Source organism: Rousettus aegyptiacus, unplaced genomic scaffold (genome assembly GCF_014176215.1).
Source record: "Rousettus aegyptiacus isolate mRouAeg1 unplaced genomic scaffold, mRouAeg1.p scaffold_m13_p_7, whole genome shotgun sequence".
NCBI lineage: Eukaryota > Metazoa > Chordata > Mammalia > Chiroptera > Pteropodidae > Rousettus > Rousettus aegyptiacus.
In genome coordinates, this window is record NW_023416310.1 from 66,600,755 (window position 1) to 66,621,409 (window position 20,655).

Consider the following 20,655-nt stretch of genomic DNA (forward strand, 5'->3'; position numbering starts at 1 on the left):
ATAATGCTGCAGTGAGCTCAGGAGTACAGATGCCTCTCCAAGATGGGGGTTTCATTCTTTTCAGAGAGACACCGAAAAGTGGGGCTTCTGGGCCCTGTGGTAGCTCTCCTCTTGACTTTTTGGGCACCCTCCACGCCGTTGTCCACAGCAGCCGTACCAGTTTGCAGTCCCACCAGCAGGCATGAGGCTCCCTTTCCCCGACGTCCTCACCAGCACTACTGTGTTCTGTTTTCTTTCTCCTTTTCCTGATGATGGCCACCCTGGTGGGCGCGAGCTGGCGGTTTCGATTTCTCTCACAATCAGTATTTTGAGTATCTTTTGTGTTTATTGGCCGTTAAATGTATTTTTGATCTTACTTTTACCTGTTTCTTTTTACTTAAAATTTTAAGTGTGGCTACTAGAAAAATGTCAGAAGAGACCCCTAACCAGCACCTGTGCGGTGGCACCAGACACTGTTCTTCCCTCTGGGGACACATCGTTCCATGGCACTTAATCCTTGGGTTGCTGTGGACTTGGGGTTGGAAGGCAGTTCACCCCGTCTTGTGAGCCTCTTAAATATCTGTGGGCTGGGTAGCTGGCTGCCCTCCGGTGTCAGTGCTGTGTCACCTCTTCAGGCTCGCAGTACACATGGGTTTAAAAATGGAAAGCCAGTGGTTGGCCACCTCAAGGCCACCTGGCCTGGGCAACAGTGATGGTCTTACTTGTGACAACCTGGTCCTAGCCTTCAGCAGTTGGGACACCAAGGCAGACAAGTATAGTTCGTAGGTCCTGAATGGGGTTAGAGAGTGACGAAAGAAAAAAATTTTCTTTCCTGGTTCCAAACAAAATTTACCGATTGATAGCTGTCTAGACTTTTTAAGAAACACTGTGTTGAGATGATTATAGATTTATATGCAGTTGTAAGAGGTCATGCAGAGAGATTCTGTGTGGCTGTCACCTGGCTCCCCAAGTGGCAACACTTTGTGTGATAGGACAGGGTCACAACCAGCAAATGATGTTGATGGTGTCCAGCCACCTTGTTCAGGTTTCAGAGGTTCCGTGTGCCCTACGTTTGTGTGCGTGTTTACTTCTGCGCAGTTGTGTCACATGTGGGCCTGTGTCGTCACCACAGTCATACAGAGCAGCTCTACCCGCAAGCTGCCTTTTTCACGGCCATAGCCACCTCCACTCCCTGATCCTTGACCTGTGTCACCATTTGTATTTTGTACACTTGTCATTTCATACATGCTGCAGAAATAGCAGCGCACCATGTGCGACCTTGTCAGGCTGCCTCTTCGTTCTGCATGCTTCCTGGTGACCCCCACCTGAGCCATGCACCTGGCCTCACTTGGCGCTCCTTGCGGTGTGCTGCTCTATAGTGTGGTCGCACCGTGGTGCTACTACTGAAGGACACCTGTGTCATTTGCAGGGACCTGGCACAACTGGCCCTTGGGGAGGGTTTGCTGGCTCACACTGCATGCCACATACTGTCCCTTGCTCTGTCAAAGGCCAGGTGCACAGACTTGCTGGTGAGGTCTCTGTCTGGTGACTGGCAGCTATGGCTCCCGCAGGGTGTGAGCTGTGAACAGCTCTGTTGTGTGAACAGTGGTGTCATCCTCTGGGGTAGATGCCTGGAAGTATGATTGTTGGCTTGCGCAGTAGTTCTGTTTTTTAATAACCCACTTCCCTGTGTGCCAGAGTGGCTGTTCTTGTCACATTCCCGCCAGCAGTGTGCAAGACCTGACTTCACATCAGCATTGAATGTGACTGCTAGCTTTTATTGTAGCCAGTGATACACACGTGATGATGTCCCCTTGTAGTTGTAACTGGCACTCTCCAGGGCTAACGATGAGTACTTTTCATGTTTGTTTGTGTCCGTGTCCTCAGTGAAATGGCCGTTCGTGTCTTGCTAGTTGTCTGATTGTGATGTTTGGGTTTTTTAGTCCTTTGAGTTTTGAGGGCTTCTGTGTGTTCAGATTCAAGGCCTTTGTCAAATACGTGATTCACACATGTTTTCTCCCAAGCTTGTATTTTCACTCTCTATACAGCAGAAGTTTTTAGTTTTGGTGAAGTCCAGATTGTCAGTTTCTCTTTTATGGGTCAAATGTTTGATGTCTCAGAATCCTACATCAAGCCGCAGGTCCCAAAGGATTCGCCTTGTTTTTTCTTTTTCCTAAGTTTTCTGGCTGTGCATGTGAGGGTTAATTTGTGTGTAAAAGGCAAGGTTCAGATCAATGTCTATTCTTTCCAGCACCATCAGTTCAAAAGTTGACCCCCTTTCCATGTAACTGCTTTTTCCATGTACCTTTGTCAACTGAGTTTGGGCCTGTTTCCTGTGGTGGTCCTTCTTTACTCTGCTGAATGAGGTGTCTTCCCATCAATACCACACCACCATCATTGCTAGGGTCACATGCTAGGCCAGTTAGGTGGACAGAGTGATTCCTCAGACTCTATTCCCCCCCCCCAAAAAAAAATTGTTTTAGCCTAGGTCCTGTGCCTTTTCACATATATTATAGAATAAACTTGTGTGTGCCTTCAGAAAACCCTGTTGGGATTTTGACAGGAACTGTGTTAAACTATAGACTAACTTGGGAGAGAATGTGCACTTCGCTATGTTGTGTTTTCCAGTCCATAAACAGGTCTGTTCAAGTCGTTTTGTTTTAGTTTTATCATTTTCAACATAAAGCTCTTGCACATGTTTTTCACTAGATTTCATTTGCTTTAGAGAAATTATTAATGGTATTGCACGTCTCATTTCTGTTTCAATTGTTCATTTTTAGTATATGAAAATTAAGTTCATTTTTGTGTGTTGATCTGGTATCCTGCAGCCTTGCCGAACTCATTAATTTTAAAGGTTTGTTTGTTTGTTTTTAATGAATTTCTTGGGAGTCCTTTCTCAACAGTCATGCAGCCTGCAGATGGTGGATTTATTTCTCCTTTTCTGATGGGTGGCATCTTATTTCTTTTTCTTGCCTTGTTGCACTGACTGGAACTTTCAGCACTGTGTTGAATGGTTAGAGCAGGCATCCTTGCCTTTCTCCTGGTTGAGGGGGAAGGCTTTCTGTCTGTAATCATTAGGTCCAGCGTTACCATAGGTGCTTTGTAGGTGCTCTTTAAAAAATGCAGTTTCTCTTCGTTCATTGCTGAGAGTTCTCATGGATGGAAGGGCTGTTGTTTTATAAAGTTTCTATTGTATAGAAATTGATAGAGTCATATGAGTTTCCTACATGAACCTGTTGATGAAGGCACATTGTGTTGGTTGATTTTCCTTGTTGATTACGTCTTGTGCCTGGGGTATAGCCTACTTGGTCAGGGTGACTCTTCATACATTGTGTGTGTGAGTGCCATTGAAGGTGACCACATGAGTGAGTGCCATCACAGTGTCCTGTCCCCAGCAGCCTTGCTCAGCTCCTGCAGACTCAGCCGGTAGCTTCTCTTAGAGAGTCAGTCTAGGTCATGTTTGTTTTTCCTCTTTCCCTCCTGTCTTCTCTTTTCCTGCATTATCGTCTTTCCCAGAGAACCCCGTCTTGTCATGATGTGCCTGAAGCAGGACAGTGCAGTTTTGTCATTTTCCTCCAGTGATGTCTCAGGCTTAGCTTGCACAAGGTCCGGAGTCTCCGAGGAGCCCTCCCCCAGGCCAGATTTCAGATAAATCCATGTTTTCCTGTTGGTCTTCCTCACTGTCCACCTTTCACATCTATGCCATGAACTAGGAAGACGGGGGTGTGGGTGGTCACGGCCTCGGTCCCTGGTCACAGCCTCAGTCCCTGATGCCATATCTGTGCCCTCAGAGACCCTTTCTTCGCTGCCCATTGGAGTCTCCGCCTCCTGGTGTCTTAGCTGCCGTCTGCATTTGAACTGATGAACAAACCATCAAAATGTTTAACAATTTCTGTGTCTTTGTTGTCTGTGTTAAAATCAAGTGTTTCTTTTGTGGTCATCTTGTCTTCTTGGTGTTCGGATATAGTCCTGCTTTATACCTTTCATTCTCATAAGTCATTTAAAACCCCTACTTCTTTCTGCCAGTAAATCGGTGTCAGTTATTGATAATTTTTCTGCCAGTTTTTAGTCCTTCCTCACTCAGTTTTTAGTCCTTCCTCACCCAGTTCTTCTTGCTGGCTTTCTGTACAGTAGATCTGTGAATTGCTCTCAGTGTGGTGTTGAAATCCCTAACTATTTATTATGTGGTAGATTTGTCTATTTTTTCTTTAAAATCAATCAGATTTTGCTTCATATATTTTGAGGTACTGTCATTTGGTGCTTAAAATTGTTGTCTCCCTGTTGGATTAATCCCTTTAACATTGCTGTAAAGTCCACTTTATCTGATACTGATATAGCCACTCTTTTTCATAAAAAAAAAAAAAATTGGTGTATTAATGTTCACACGGGGTGTCTCCTTGCGTCCTTTCACTTCCAACCTACATACACTTTTTTTGAAGTAAGTTGTTTTTATGCAGTGTATCTTCAGATATTGTCTTATTTACTTCACCAACTTTGTCTTTTAAATGGTGTATTTAGACCATTTACATTTAAGGTAATTATTGATATGTTAGGGCTTAACACGGCCATTTTATTATCTTTCTGCTTCCTTTTGTGTTTTAAACCTTACTGTGCGTTATATGAACATTTTTTTAGGATACCATCATTTTTATTTACAGTGCTTTTAAAGGAATTGTTCTTTATAGGGCTTTTTTTTTGTTTTTTGTTATTGTTGTTGTTGTTGTTTTGGTGGTGGTTCTAGGTGCTTTCTGTCATCCACCAGAATCAAGGTTGTCAATGTGCTGTGACTTCAGCTGCCACGTGGACACCTCGGTTCCCTTCTCGATCCCTTCACCTGCCCTACTTCTCAAATACAGTTGTCTTAAATATCTCCTGCAGATACATTGAGCCATCATATCAGGGGATGTTCCATTTTTTATTCCACCATCAAGTGTAAGTTAAACTCATGAGAAGTGGGCTAGTTTGTGGTACTTACTCCCGTGTTCCCCCACTCCAGTGTACCTTCCTTTCTGGAGCCCAAAGCTTCTGTCGCCAGTTCCGTTCAGGGAACTTTGGTCGTTTCATGGTGCTCAGCCTGCTGGCAGCAACCCTCTCAGTCCTCCTTTGCAAGAATAGCTTCATTTCCCCTTCATTCCAGAGGTTATTTTCCCTGGTCATAGAAGTCACTGTAGACTTTTTTCTGTTGGGTGATTTTATTTTTTTCAGTACTTGAAAAACATGCTGCTTCCTCTGACGGTCAGGGTTTCAGATGAGAATCTGCTTCTCCCAGTTGTTTCCCTGCAAGTAATGTGTCATTTCTGTCTGCTGCTTTCACGATTTTTTCATTGTCTTTTGGTCTCCATAAGTTTAATTATGATGTGTCTTGTCTTGGATTTCTTTGGATTTATCCTTTTGGGGGTTCACTCGGCTTCTTCAGTTTGTTTTCTGCCAAGTTTGGGAAGCTTTTAGCCATTGTATCTTTGAACATTTTTCAGTCCCATCCTGTCTCTTTGAGGACGACATTGTGGTCACACAGGCCCCTGAACTCTGCTTGTTTTCATCATAGTCTTTCTATTCAGGGGCAGTAAACTGTCCATCTGCCCTGTGACATGCCCACTGACTCCCCTCTGTCACTTCCACTATATGTTGAACACATCTAGTGAGGTTTGTTTTTAATTACATCTTCAGTTCTAAAGCTTTTGCCTGCTTCAGCAGGGTGGGGTGCATGTTCAGACCCCCTTGCCCCCATTGTTGGCTGGGATGTGTACCCTCTACCCTGGCCCTGCTGACACCTGCAGAGGAGGCGGTAGACTGGCTCAGTCTGTTTCTGGGGCTGGTGGGTAAAGCTCAGCTCCTGTCTGCTCCCTGTCTATGCCAGTCAGCCCCCCTCCCACCACTGTCCCATCGCCAGTGCTGGGCGGGGTCCTCCACTCTCCTTACATGCCAGAGGGGGTGTGGGCTTCACTTGCTGCTGGGGGCTCCTGCTGATGCCACCCTAGCTGGGAAATGGGGCAACATCGCCCCTTGCCCTAGGATGGAGGGCAGAGGCCCTGGCAGCAGTTATCAGCCATTGCTGGGGGATGGGCACCCTGCTTAGCCTAATGACACCTCTCCATGGGACCAGAACACCAGCTGCCACACTGGGCTGGGGAAGCTGGAGGATCGGCCCCACTCACCGCACCGGGACCACAGTGTGCTGTTCAATGGAAGTCGCACAGGTGTTGCCAGAAAGGTTTCTGGTTGTGTGCCATGTGCCCAGTCCTTTGGCTGGAAGAACAGCCTGTCCCTGGGGCTTTGTCCCTTGTGCCTGTCGGGGCCTCTGCAGGCAGCACTTGGTCCTGGGTGATTGGAAGTGATAAGGAGACGGGGCTCTGGCCCTGGGCCCCCAAGCAGCCTACTGTTGTCACCCTGTCAGTGTTTGCTGTGGGGATGTCTTACTAAAGAGGACGGCAGGCGTGCAGTTGCGTGTGGTGGGCCTGTGCACTCTGGGCTCGTCCTGCTTCACCCTGAGCTGTGTGTGGGCAGTTAGGTTTGAGGACGGAGATCTACTCGTAAAGGCCAGCCTGAGGCCCTGCTTCTTGCCCGCCCGATGCAGAACCTTGCGCTGGGCACTCCTGGTACATGGTCACCGTGCTATGCTGGACAGGGCTCCCTGCACACTGTCCCTCTTCCCGTCCCGGCATCACCCATGCCCTGGAACTAGATCATCTCCATTCCTCTTTTGCTAGCTCGTCTCATATTTTTGATATAATCCTCATGTGATGATTCTCAGCCTCTCCCCTTCCGGTGTCCTCTCGTCCTTCTTAGTGGCTAGGACCTATTCTGGGACATGTGCCCTAAGACTGCTTTCTTTCTCTGCGTAGGTCCTGTTGATACAGACCTGATGTTGTCCTTTATGCCCTCACCAACTGAGCCCTTGGTGTCCACACTCAGAACCTGCTCACAGACATACACAAGAGTGCTCAGCACAGCCCCTCATCCTGGCCACCCAGCTATTGGCAGCCCCACAAGTCTGGGAAGATGGCTAAGTTACCACTCCTGTGGTGATGGTCCATGGCACCATTGTCTTAATGCTATTAAAATGGTGGCACTGGGAAATGCTCCTGGCATAATGTTAATGTTAAAGAGGTTATGGAGTTGTAGGTGTCACCCGAGGTCACTCTATTTGTGCCGTAACAAAATCACTGTAGACTGGGGGCTGAAGCCATTTCCCTTATAGTTCAGGCGGCTGGAGGTCAGACCTCCTCACTGTGGAAAGAGCATGCTGGCTCTCTTGTCTCCTCTTATCAGGGCACTGACCCCACCCTGGGGCTCCACTCTATGGCCTGAACACCCTGAAGCCCACACCTCCAGATGTCCCTGCACCGGGGCTTAGGATTCAACCTAGGAGTTTGCGGCGCACACAGACATTTAGTTTGTAACAATTGGGTGGGTGTTCAAGAAGTTTATGAGTGTAGCAGAAAAATAAAGAAAACATAAGTGTTCATAGTGAATCTTTTTGCATTCTGGTTACAGATTTTTTCTGTGTGTCATCCATTATTTACAAAATTGTTGTAAGTAGCGTATTAATGCAACAAATCTGGTAGATATACTGTATTTTAAATTTTGCTTTTAATTTTCATCTTCACTTGTGGCGTGCCCAGCAGTGTCACTGTGGCACCTATGTCATTTGTGTGACTTGCTGCTAATTGCCATGGCCTTTATGTTAATAAAGATTTCATCCAGGTGAGGTCAGGCTTTTGGCCATCACCAGGACTCAAGTGGACGTTAATCCCCTAATCTTCTCTTTGGGAGTCTGACTTTTATTTAGCAGAGTGGGCATTTTACTGAAGCTTCCCCATCTGACAGGGGTCCCAGGTGAGTTCAGCACCCAAGACTATGGCCGCCTTCCCAGCAGGGCTGTGCCTGGTCTGAAGCAGGGTCTGGATGGAATCCTGGCATCCCTCCATGCCACTTGAGCAAATGTTAGTCACTGAGCACCTGTGTCCTCATCCATCAAGTGAGGAGGAATGTGCTTACCTCCAAGGGTCATGGGGACTTCTCACAGAAGCTCGTGGATAGAAGGCATCCAGTAGGATCTCACTCACTCATTCCTCAATGACCTGTCCCAGCCATGGTGGATCAGCTCATGTGACGGTGATGGAATATTCTCTCCTGCTTCCCACAGGAAGAAGCTGTCGTATCAGGAGTACAGGGGGTTCATCTGGAAACGCTACCACAATTCTAACCTGCAGGTCACAAAACAAGCAAAATAGAAAGGCTTTTCTAGAAACCGGCCAGGCGGGGAGGGGGGTCCCAGTCACCCTGCAACTGCCAGTTAGCTGTAGGTTACCCTGAGTAGAAACTCTGTGTCAGCGGGACATCTGGGTTATGGAGCCATGCCTGGAAACCCGCACCCCACCTGATGGTGGTGTTAGAGTACTGGCGAGACACACCCACTTGGCCTGGCAGAAACTAGACTCCACTTGAAGACGTGTGTTTGGAGGGGAGTTCTGGAGATGGAAGACACAGTGATCTACGTTTTCCTGCCATCAAGGAATGCAGCTGTTTTCTCAGTGGAGGCAGAGGCTTCTCAGTGACAACAGTAGAAACACTCTTTGCTCAAACCAAATAAAAAATTTAAAACAGCTTTTCCCAGAGGAAGTTACACTCTGGCCACTGTGCACTTACATTGTGGTTTTTACTCTTGAGTGAGCGAACCTTTCCTGGGAGGTGACTGACTCATGGATGCCACCTATCAGTATCAGACACGGTCCAGGTAGACAAGACTAACTTCTCTGTAAGAGGCAGGGCCTTCACGTTTTAAGTATTTGCTTAGGATGCGTTGGTACCCAGGTCCTGCGGGAAACCCAGGTTCGCTCTTTCCTCCCATCTGCCCAGGTGGATGCAGGTTGATAGTGATGGAGGGCCATGCCTGGGCTGGTGCCGGGGTGCACAACCTCTGTACGTCAATGGGTCCTCATCTTACCTCCTCGTGGGCTCACAGCAGACAGGCCAGTTGGCTGCGTGGGCTGTAGCTGCCAGCCTGGGACCTCGTGTCATTGTTAGAGAGGAGATAGTTGGCGGGTTGGAGTGGGCTTGCCCTGGCCTTGGTGCCCTGCGGCGGCCCTGACGGTTCAGCTCGGGCTTTGCTTCTCTTCCTCAGGCGAAATGCTATCAGAACTAAAATTAACATAAAAGGGGAAATCCGCCACTTTGGTCTGAGAGGGTATGTTTGCTCACGGACACAATTCTGCACCATCGTCGACCATCGGGCTGCTCCGGGACATGTTTGCCCCCTGAATGTGGTGCCGCAACATCAGCCGTGGAGGGCCTTGGTGAACACCCGGGACTCTGGGATAGGTGCTTGCTCTAGCGGAGAGGCCTGTGTGTCTTATAGACAGACATGTCCAAAGGGGTTTCTCGTGAGCTAAACGTGCCAACCTCTGTTGGTTAAGTGAGCTGTTTTCTGCAGAACAAGAGCGCTGGAGGAAGGACCAGAAGCTGCCTTCTCCCATCTATCTAGTTTTAGTCCCTTGAGGAATTTCTTAACACCAAGTGTACCTCCGCGTGTGTGCTGCCTCCACTTGCGCCCTGTGTGCACACTGCCTCTGTGTGCACCCTGCCTCTGGGTGTGCCCTGTATTAAGACATGCACTGTTTGGATCTCACACCCAGCGTCGATTCTTTCAGGCTCATCACAGCTCACCGACCAAAAAGAACACTTTGGTGTCTCGCAGGATCACAGCATTTGCAGGTTCAGCTAGAATTCAGGGCCCCGATGTGGTGTGCGGGTGCCTGCAGTCCCTCTGCAGGTTGGCCCGCTTCGGGGAGCTGGACGTTCCGCAAGGGGAGCCTAGTGCCTCCCGGATCGCTCTGTTCTCTCTTGGCCTCTCTTGATGGTGTGGAGCAACCATTGGCGGGGAAGGTTCCAGCAGGTGACCAGTGTACTCTTGGTTCTCCTAGTGACCGTCCACCTGGCTGGGGACAAGTGCCCTGTCCTCACAGAGGAGGTGTGAGCACTGTAGGGGCTCTGGCTCTGTGTTAGAATGACCCTGTTTTGTCTGTATGCACAGTGGCCTTTTCAGTTTTTTGCCCAGGACAGCTGAGCCAGCAGCCCTGTATCCCCTGGAGGGCCTTGGGGAGGAGCAGTAATGTGTGACCCTTGAAGCCAGCAGCCAGCCAGCACAGGGCTCTGCACATCTGAGGCTCATGCTGTGCCGATGGTGCTATAGCTGCCATTCTTTTCCCATGTAGGAGACCGAGCACAGTCTCTTAGGCGACACTGTGGTTTGCAAGCTGGGCCTAGGGTCTTCCCTCCAAATTGCCACCTGCGCAGATGTTAGATGGAGGCCAACCGGTTAGCATGGGCTAGACGGTGCTGGGGGAACTGGGCTCAGACCGCTGTCCTGGGCAACCTCCCACTGTGCGCCCAGCTGCTGCTGCAGCACCTTCCTCTTGCTACTTCTTCTTTTGTCGCGTTTCCCAGAAAAGCCTGTGGGCTTGTGTTCTCATGTCCGTGAGATGCGAGCTACCCGCTCTCAGTGAGAGTGTGCTTGATTGGAGTGCACAGGCCCCTCGAATGTTGTAGGGAGGAGTTGGCCCAACGTGGCAGACGTGCTTTTAAGAAGAGTACATAAACCAGTAAATGTCCAAATGTGATGGTTACACCTTAGTCATTGTATAAAATAGTATCTGGGATTGAGGTGTAAAGTTTGTTTCTCTTCTACACAGTTTGAGGTCAAAAGAGGCATTTGGTTTTTGTCAGGTCGTCTTAAGTATTTGGGATGATTTCATGATGTCTCATCCTGCTGGTGTGGTCACCACTCACTGTGTATCTGTGTTAACTTTGTGTATAATATGTTTAAATTACATGAATAAAATTGGTAGATGTTTACAGGTTTTGATTTAAAAACTGCTTAAGACATAGCTGGGTCTGTGCTTGCCCCAGGCCTCGGTCTTCCCTGTCCCTGGGGTGGAATGCAGCACTGTTCAGCACCTTAGTGTGAACTTCGGAGTTTTTGTCACCTGTTTCCTGCTGCCAGTGTTGAGTTTCATACAGGAAGCTACACTTGCCTTGGAATCGGGAATTTTTGTATTTGTAGTTTAAATTCTCATTTCCTCTCCAAGATCTGATTTTTGGCTAGGGATGACATATAGCTACCGAAAGCTAGTAACTTCAGGTTTTTTAACACTTAGTATTTAAGAAATGAACTTAAGTGAATTAATGTATGTGGTGCATATTTTCTTTTAAAAGATCTGTAAATAGTGTTTCCTTTGTATGGTTTTGGTGGGGTAAATGATGTAATCAGCTGCCTGGCTGGATAGGACCCTGCCAGTAGATAGGTATGGGATTTGTGTCTGTCTGAAAGCAGGTTCAGAGTTGGTGTTCATTTGGCTGTACTTAGTTTGGGTTTTTGTTTTATCTTTTTCAAAATGAGATAGCACGGTCACGTCCCCTGGAGGTCTCTGACAGGGATCTAAAATGGCAGAATAGAGCTGAGCTGTCCTGGAGACCCAGGGGCCTGGGCAGTTGACGGAAAGCAAGGACAGGGTCATGTCCTATGTCCCGCCTCACTCCATCCAAGGCAGCATGATTCTGGAGCACGCCAAGGGGGCCAGAGTACTTCTAGAGGGTCTTCCAGGGCTTCTTGTAAAGGGTATCTGGCAGGAGCTGGCTCAGGACCAGATTTGGGGCACACAGTGGCAGCCTCACTGATTGCCAGAGGGATGACCGTTGACAGGGATTATAGACTGTCTTTGTTACCCTAGGGGCCAGAATGAAGGTTGGAGTTGGGGGAGCCGGGAGTGTTCTGTCCCCTGCAAGGATTGTGTTGCCTTGGGAAAAAAATGTGCCCCACTGCCCTGCTCAGGTCTCCGTCTGGCATGAGGTGACCAGAAGTTAGCCAGGTATGTCCTTGGACATTAGTCCTCGTGTTCTGGGTTTGCCCCTGGCATGTCACTGGCTTCTAGCAAATATGTCACCATGTGTGTGGGATGCACAGGTGAAGTGGCACCCCGTAGTGGGTGAGCATCTGGGCAGTAATCCCTTTAGGTTCTCGGTTTATCGTGAGAGACAGTGGTGGCGGGAGAGCAGACACACCCTGCATGCTCGTTCCCAGACTTCTGTCCTACCTTGTGGGCAGTTCCCAGTGGTCAGCCTGGAAATTTGTCAGAGCTGCATGTTTTGACTTCTGAGTCTTGGCCACATAAAGCGGTATCCAGATGCATCACAAGAGTGTAGGAGCCCTGGCTTTGTGCCTTAGCTTCGTGACTGTGGCATTCTGTCCCCGCAGCTGTCGACCGACCACCATGTGAATCCATGGGCCTGCCTTGGCTGGACACTGTGCACTGGGGGAGACACGGGCACCAGTGCTAACCATTCTCTCTGTTTCACTTCTAACCACTTTCATTTTCATTTAGGGGCTTGATAGACGGGATAGAGGATTTACCCAAAAATAAAACCGTGCAAGTGAGAAGTAGGCTGGGTGGGTGGGGTAGGGGTATGGATGGAATGGAGTCTGGCTCACTGACGTCAGAACCGGCCAAGTTGGGGCTGAGTCTGTGAACTAACCGCAGAGCAGCCTCTTGGGATGGCAGTGGCCCTCCGCTCTGTAGTCACTGGGAATCCTGGAGCAGGCGACACAGCCCCATCAGATAGGTGTGCTTCCCAGAGGAACCTTGGCAGGCTGGCTGGTTACTTGCAAGCTGTTGATAACTGAGTTGGTAGGTGTTTCTGAAGTCGCTCACTTAGGGAAGTAGACTGTGGGGTGGAACAGGCATCCTGGAATTCACATTTCCATGGGAACATGGTCACCTGCAGCAACAGTGCTTTCTGTAACATTTTTTGGAGTAACTCCTGTGTAATTGGCTTAGCTCTAGCTTCCGAGCCTACAAAGAAATGGTCCTATTGGGGGTCATTTATGGCTTTGGTTAAATCAGGCTCTGCTAGGGGACAAAGGGGGACAGCTCTGACATGCCAGCCCCAAAGCCTTTGCTCAATGCACTTACCTGCTCAAGTGTTTTTTGTTATGTTTAAAATCAAAGCAGTTGTTCCTTCGAAACCTAACATTTCGTGTCCCTTCAGGGACAGAAACCCTTTTTCAGTTCTGAGATGTGTGTTAGTTCACAGCTCGATTCTTGTTGGTCCCTTTGAAATCTGACTGCACCCACTCCTTGTTACTGAGCATGTGAGGACAGTGCAGAGTGAAGTGTGTCCATGCATCTTAGTCTGCTCTCCACTTCCGCACTCCACTCTAAGGCTACCATCCCTCAGAAGTCAGAGCTGCACAAGACTGCAGTGGTGGCAAGTGCACCTGTGATGTGGCAACACCTAGCACACATAGCTCAGGAGGTGGCTTTTCATAGCCCCCACCTCACCACCCCAGAGCTGGGTGTCAAAAGGGAGGCGGTGAATCCCATGATATGAACTTTGAATCCTGTCCCTGGTAACCACAAGGCTAAGCACTGGGCATTCAGGGGAATCAGAAGATTTGGCCTGCCTGGTGTACTATTCGCTGTGCATTGACTGTCTGGCTTTTCGTCCCCACGCTGACAGTAAAGCCCTTCCTGAAGCTCCAGCCTGATACACTCTCTCAGGCACCCAACGGCTATTCCAATGTAAAGCCACCCAGGAGCTGTCACCCGATGTCCATCCACATGAGGACAGCTCCAACCATGTGGGCTAGAGCAGCGGTCCCCAACCTTTGTGGCACCAGGGACCGGTGCTCCTATGAGCATCTAACACCTGATGATCTGAGGTGGAGTCTGAGGTGGTGATCTAGCACTGGGCAGTGGCTGCAAATATAGATGAAACTTCACTCACTCGCCAGCTGCTCACCTCCTGCTGTGTGGCCTGGTTCCTAACAGGCCATGGACTAGGGACCTCTGGGTTGGAAGATGGTTCTATAGCTGAAGCAAAACTATGTTAATTAGCTCACACCTTGAAAAAATGCCCCCTCCACACCTGTCCCCAGCATAGGACAGGCCTATTATGATCCTCATGGTATTGTCCCCCGCCCCCCGCCTCATGGGAAATGATGTTATCAGTAAATGCTGTATCTTGAAAAATTACTTCAAAGGGTTTTGATGAAAATTATGTGAACATCACATTTTCCATGTCTTGTACGTTTGATGAATGGCTTTGGCCAGAAAACATTGCCGGTCATCCTGGCTCAGAGCAGTGTTGCAGGGTTGGAGCTGGCCTCATGTGGAAGGACACCAGGTGACAGCTCCTGGGTGTCTTGACATTTAAAGTGGTTTGTATTTCATTGTGCCCTTCAAGTGTCAGTAGTGCCACGTTCACGGGGGTAAAATGCTTTCTTAAATTTGGAAACTACACTTTCTATGGGTAAAAATGCAACTTAGAAGAATTTCTCTGTTGAAGTTTCTGGTCCACGTAAAATTGCTTTAGAGTTAGAAATTTATCTTCCCACGTAGTAATGAGAGTTTTTCTTTCAAATAAAGACCCATTTCATTGATCAGGTATCAGTGTTCATGGTTGCTGGGCACCTTGCAGATAGAGTGAAATATTTGTACTCCGTACTTGTCTTCCTTACAGATAAGGCAAGGAAGTGTACCTTCACTTTTTTAGAAAGTGGACAGGAGTCAGGGTTGGGGTGTGAGGGTGAGTGGTTTGGTTTTGAGCAGTCCTGGCCCCTGGAACCCTTCGTCATCATGTCCCCAACAGTGGGACCAGGAGTAAGCAGACTGAGTCCTGGCTCTAACCAACTCCACCCTGGGCCGATAGGCCAACTCCTGAGGGTCATCTTTTTCCTGGCAGGTTCTCATATGACATGAGACCCATAGGACAGTCACTAAGTTTAAACTAGTGATGAAGTTAAGAAAAGCTTCTCCACCTCCTAGAACAGAAAATATTTGGTCACTTCAGAAATCATCATTGACATTTCTTTTAAAGAATGCAGCACACCAACTGAGACACCATTGTCAGCACAGGAGAGGAGGCTTCTTAAAACCCTGAACAGAATTGTCTTATTCCGTGTACACGCTGTGAGGCTTTATTTCAGGGCAAGTGTTGGTCTTTGAAGTTCAGGTGTCTGGATTCAGGCAGCAAGAATGGTACAGGCCTCAGAAGGTGATACCAGTTCTTCCACAACCCAGATGGGGCAGGTGCCATTCAAGCCACCAGGCAGATCAGCCTCCTTGGTGCAGCTGATAGTCCCCTGGCTGGCCCAGTGCTCTGGCTGGTTAGCATGTTTTCAGCCACTCTGATCCATGTCCCTGGCGACCACAACACTCCTCACTCTTGAGTATTCTCTGGGGACACACATTGGGCTCCAGGACCTCTGCCTTCTGCTCAGTGTTTCTTGGGGTCTAGCCTGTGGACCATCACACCAGAGTCCCCTGCGGAGCTTTATAGGGTAAATCCCCAGGCCCCCTGCAGACACACCTCTATGTCAGCTTGCTTCAAGGACTTGTTTCTCTCCATGTGTTCATTTGTGATAATAGCTTATTTAAGCCATCAAGCCTTTCTCTCCTGTAGAAGAAATGTCTGCTTGTCCCCTTTACCTCCTTCCACCAAACACCTGGGCCTTTGTCTCTGAGATAGCTGGATTTGGCCATGAGGATGCCATGCTTTGGTGAGGGTACCGTATCTCCTGGGCACTCATCTTGCCATGCCGACTTCATCCTGGACTGGCTCCTGGAGGTGCTCTGGGTACTGGCCACAGCATGAGCCCAACAGAGCTTCACAAAGCACATGCCCAGGCAGGGTGTTGGGGGTACTCAGCAGGCATGTAACTGGGGGGCAGCTATGTTTTGTGTCACATGAAGTATCAGGTGTACTTAGAGGTATCCTTGTCTGGAAGAAACCCAACACGGCATTAAAATTTCAGCACGTGAGCCACAAGAGCGCAGGCTCTGCGCAGGCTTGTCCCCTAGCTGCTGAGCCTGGTGGAACCGTGTCGTCTGGCATGTAGATGTCTGTTGTCGCTAGGGCAGTCAGTGACCAGATGCCAGGCAGAAGTTACTGCCAGTCTGCCTTCTTAGTAAAACAGTCTGTTGCAGGTTTTCTTAGGCCCACTGGTGTTTTCTTCATTTGAGTCTCAGATTGTAAGTGGGTTCCTCTGAAGCCCAGAGCGGTGGGGGTGGCAGCTCTGAGCAGCCAAGAGGTGTTCCTGCTGGCTAGTCTGATCACCTGCATGTGGGGCAGGTGCATCTCCCTGCAAGCCCTGAGGAGGGTTGTGTGAGATGACACACAAGAAGCACTTGCTGCTGTGTCACATACACTCTGAGAAAAGGGGAGTTCACTTTAAGCCGAAGTCAGGAAACCGTCAATTATTGTGGGCACAGAAAGAACGTCGTGATTCGTGCCTGTGTCGGGTTGATCCTGAGAGCATTGAGCCCAGGGAAGGGAGTCAGCCCTCGTGTCACCACCTGCATCTGCTCTGAAACCTGTGATGAATGCTCACAGAGTAACAATGGAAGTGCCTGGTGACAGGGTTCAGCCAGAGCGGTTTTCTTGTGGTCAGGCATGAATTCGGAGGACAGCCTGGCTTATCCTAACGTCGCCCCATCTCCCCCTGGCTTACTCAGAGTGAGGGACCTACGTGCTTCTCTTTGTTCACACACCCTCAGCCCCGCCCACATGGGGTGTCCCACCCCTCGCATGCTGGCTTTGTGGGGTCTGTGGAATTCACTTGGGTGGGGGTTGAGGGCAGAGAAGATGAGGCAGGAGTTGTGAGAAGACTAGGTTAAAACCCCTTCCAAGGGTTTACTTTTAAGTGCTTTCATAGGCGCTGTGACTCAACATCAGGTTTATTTATAACGATAAATACAAAATACAAAACTTTTTTACAGAAACAGGAAGCTCTCCTTGTGCTGTTGTGAAGTCTGGTTGCCGTGGGTTCCTGGCACTTTGTGGGGCAGAAAAGGAGGCACGTGTTCAGTCAGGAGTGCAGTGTGGCCATTTTAACAGCGAGCTGCAGCTTTGGTGTTCCTGCTGCTCCCGAGTGTGGATAACACTTTCCCTGGGGGCACATGGAGACTGTCTTCACACATGTGGCATGTGGCGAGGAGTTCCGATTACTCACACTTTTGCTTTTGGCTGTCAGTGGCTTTCATGGCTCCGTGAACGAGTGGGTGTGGACACCAGTGACAGCTTAACGGAAGAGCTGTCTCCCTCATTTTTCTCCTTTCAAGAGCCCTTTACTTTCCCACCGAGATGCCCTCCTTGTGGGGGTGGCAGGCTGGAGTCCCGTCTTTAGTGGCCACGTCGACACTGACAGAATGTGAAATTAGGCTTCGGTTTGGCCCTGCAGTGGCACCATGGGAACAGCTGTGTCCCCGCACCTGCTTCCATAGAGAGGAGCTGCTCGGGTTATCATTTCTCAGGTGTTCACTTATTTCGTTTCAAGCAGAATGAGCATTTCATCTCTTGGTCCTGTGATGTCTGAGATTTTCCTAGGGTTTTACCTCCTATTTAGATCAGAGTAGTTTTGCAGCCGTCTCCAACGTTTATGTTCCTGTGGGTCTTAGGTGTGTGTCTGGTGGCGTCCGTGCGTGCACTCGCACATGTGTGTCCTTGAAGCAGGAGCCAGTGACTCACTGGCCAGCATAGCTCTGAATTTCATGGGTCCAGGCCTCCCACTCTGTGAGGAAATCACCTCACCCTCTTCCAGAGTGGGGTGCTGTGTGGGAGCGTGGACGTGGGGGATACTGCCCAGGGCTGAGCAGCAGGCCGCGCGGTGACCTTTGTCTGTTTGTTCTGTGCAGCCTCCCTGCGGCAATCCCAGGCCCTCCCCGTGGACCTGCGCCCGGAGACGTGGATCGCACAGGAGCTGCGGCGCATCGGGGATGAGTTCAACGAGTCCTACCCACGCCGGGTACGAGCCCCCTGCCCCACCCTGCCGCATCGCCTGCCAGGGCCAGCATCCCTGCGCGGCTCTGGAAGTGACAAGCCCTGCCCCTGTGTGGCCAGTGTGCTGCTCCTTTGCTGTCCACAGCTGTTTTCTGGCCAAGTCGGGCCATGGTCTTTAAACGGGACCCAGTACAAGGTGGCCTGGGGGGCCTCCATGAGTGCAGCCTGGAAGCGCGTTATTTTTATACTTCAAAACCTCCCACAGAAATGTTAGTGTGCTTCTCAGCCCATATTGGTGTATCTGCACCCCCAGGCAGTTTGGGTCCAAGTTAAAGTTTTAATTTGCCACCTTCACTTGTCTGATGGAGCAAAGCTGGGCACCAGCCTTACGGACCGGTTTGCCAGCTACATGGGTGACAGCAGGGGCATGTCCTTTCAGTCTCTTGGCTGTATATTTGTTTATTGAAATGTATTTGGAGGCCATTAACAGCCGTCATTTGGGGTGTAAAAATTTTGTATTCCAGAGTGACTGTCACTTAAATGATTGGGATGTGCCATTCATCTTTTAATTCAGCTCCATGTCTTACTCTGTAGACAAGGGGTGTTTTTCGTTTTGCCCAGTGTCAGTGTACTATTGCCATTCAGACTTCTTTTCCCAGGGAGACACTTAAAACATATAGGCTTTAACTCCGGGGTGTGGATAGGGCTCTGAGGAGCTGTGCGAGGACTTGCTGTAAGGGCTGCACCTCCAGTGTGGGAGGCTGTGGAATTCTGTCTGGTTCACACTTTTTTCTACGATATTTCTGTTAATGTATCTGAAAGGAAGAAACTTACTTTGTAGGTAACAACCGTTAATATTCTTTTTCACTGTGTCCTTTTTGGCAACTTTTTTTCTAAATACTTGTTTCCTGTAAGTACCTCGTAAAGAATTTTTTCAGTCTCTTTTTTCTGGTGGGGGACATGCTTAGGACACCCCGTACCTCCATCCTGCACTATCACCTGTCAGTCGCTTTTAGTCATTCTCGCCTTCCTGTCTATGTACAATGCTTTCCAAGCTTTTCTTAAACACACATATCGATGGTTTTGCGTTTCAAGGGAGCCTTTCATTTCTTCAGAATCTCAGTAATGGGGTTGAATGTGACAGAAAAGTCACTTTGGATGCTGTTCATTCCTTCAGGGCGGGGGTGGGGGGCGTCGATGGGACATGTGCTACAGTGTGGCCCACGCGAAATGGGAAGGGTCACATGGATGCTTGGTGGATGGGCTCCGGGATGTCCCATGATACTGTCTGAGGCTGGCAGGAGGCCTGGCTCCCCGCTCCTAACACTGACCAGATCACAGCATAGACGTCCTTCTCAGCCTGGATCTGAAGCAGCAGTCATTTTTACAAGGTTGGCTGTTGTGTAACGTGCCACAGAAATTGTGTTAACATGCCTCAGTTCCTGTGCCTTGGTTTCTCTGGAGGATCCCAGTGTCACTGGCTGGATGAGGAAGGGCTCTTTGGAAACAGGCCCAGCACATGCAGGACACTGGTGCCCACATTGAGGTAGAGACACAGGTCCCTTCAAGAGGGTGGGCTGAGTCACTGATGCATCTAGGCAATGAACTGACCACCAAGCTGGGCCTGTATCTTCCCCCATCTCTGGGAGTGTAAGTGTCCTTGGGGCCAGATGGGACTTGGCGGGCCGCCCGAGAGAGCCATGGGTACAGCTGTTCTTGGACTGCCAGGGCTTTGGACCAGAGCTGCATGAGTGTGGGGACACTTAGTAATGTTGCCGTTGCTCTCCAGCCGCTTGTGAAGAATCAGTGGCTCTACTGAGCATCCCCTGAGTCTGCCAGGTGGGTCTGAGTGATGCCCCTCCATGGTGGCTTTGTGTGGTCAGTGACCGGCCACAGGCCAAGGGTGGTGTGAGGGTTGGAGCACAGCCATGTCCTCAGGTAGGTGGTAGAGATTACCTACAGCCACATGCAGATGAGACACAGGCCCTCGGGGGGTCTGCTTCCCCTCCCTAGCAAATTCCGTGTCCCCTTCTCCCAGTGTCATTCCAGGCTGATGTCTAAGACAGTCATCTCTGTTCAGGTGAGATGTAACCTGTTTGCTCTCAATGCGTTTGGTAAAATAAATGTCAGTCTCACTACAGTATTTTGCTGTATTTTGTAAACCTCGTTTTGTATCTCAAAATATGAACAGCGTGAAACGCAAATTAACAATTTAAGGGACTGCCGTACTGTAAGTTGGCTAGGATATTGCAGAGGAGTTAAGGACAGATTTCAGCTTAAAACCTGATTTTTCTGAAATGGACGCAAATCTCCAGATTTTATCAATAGCTAGTTCAGAACACCAGACTGAAACTCAGGTAGCGGCACAGGTGCTTTGCTGGTCGTCATCGGGTTAGACAGCCTATGGCCCGCAGCCACACTGGTCACTCGTCCTTTACTGTTCCTGAGTGTTTTGTGTCTGCCTGCCACCACAGTGGCACCTTTCTGAAGCAGGGCTCTGGTTGCACAGGCATCATGGAGCCTGACGGGTGTCCTCCCGTTCCCCAGCCAGCGCATTAGCGGGTGTTGCCACCCAGTTGTGTTTTAGCCACATCAGGACAGCGTGCAGCTGACACATGGAGCTGTGGGGTGGGTGCTGTAGGCAGGCCGAGGCACGGGTGGGTGAGTCCCTGCATGTTCCCTCTCCAGTGACCCAGGAACTTCCCAGAGCACCTACCCGGTAGAGTGGCCCTGTCACAGCACACATTTGGGGAGTGTCTTTATAACTTTGTTTTTGAAATAATTCAGCCTCTCACAAAAGCTACAGGAATGGCGCAGAGAACCCCTCTCCTACCAGTCCCGCTCCCTGCTGTGACTGTTTCTAGCACTCTCCTTCCTGTGAGTGTGTGCGAGGTGTTTTCT

General features: G+C 49.5%; 1 protein-coding gene across 8 annotated transcripts in view; it reads left to right on the plus strand.

Annotated features, from left to right (window-relative positions):
• Window positions 1-20,655, plus strand: part of BCL2L11 (BCL2 like 11) — a 37,730-nt gene that overhangs the window by 6,738 nt on the left and 10,337 nt on the right. For 5 of the 8 annotated variants that reach the window (XM_016126114.2, XM_016126116.2, XM_036225219.1 and 2 more), the window contains one exon: window positions 17,670-17,779. The exons of 2 other annotated variants lie outside the window; for them this stretch is intronic. In XM_016126114.2, coding sequence (XP_015981600.1) covers window positions 17,670-17,779 — 110 coding nt within the window. Of the gene's footprint in view, window positions 1-8,125; window positions 8,599-17,669; window positions 17,780-20,655 lie in introns of those variants that run through there. One more of the 8 variants, XM_036225218.1, reaches the window with a different exon arrangement.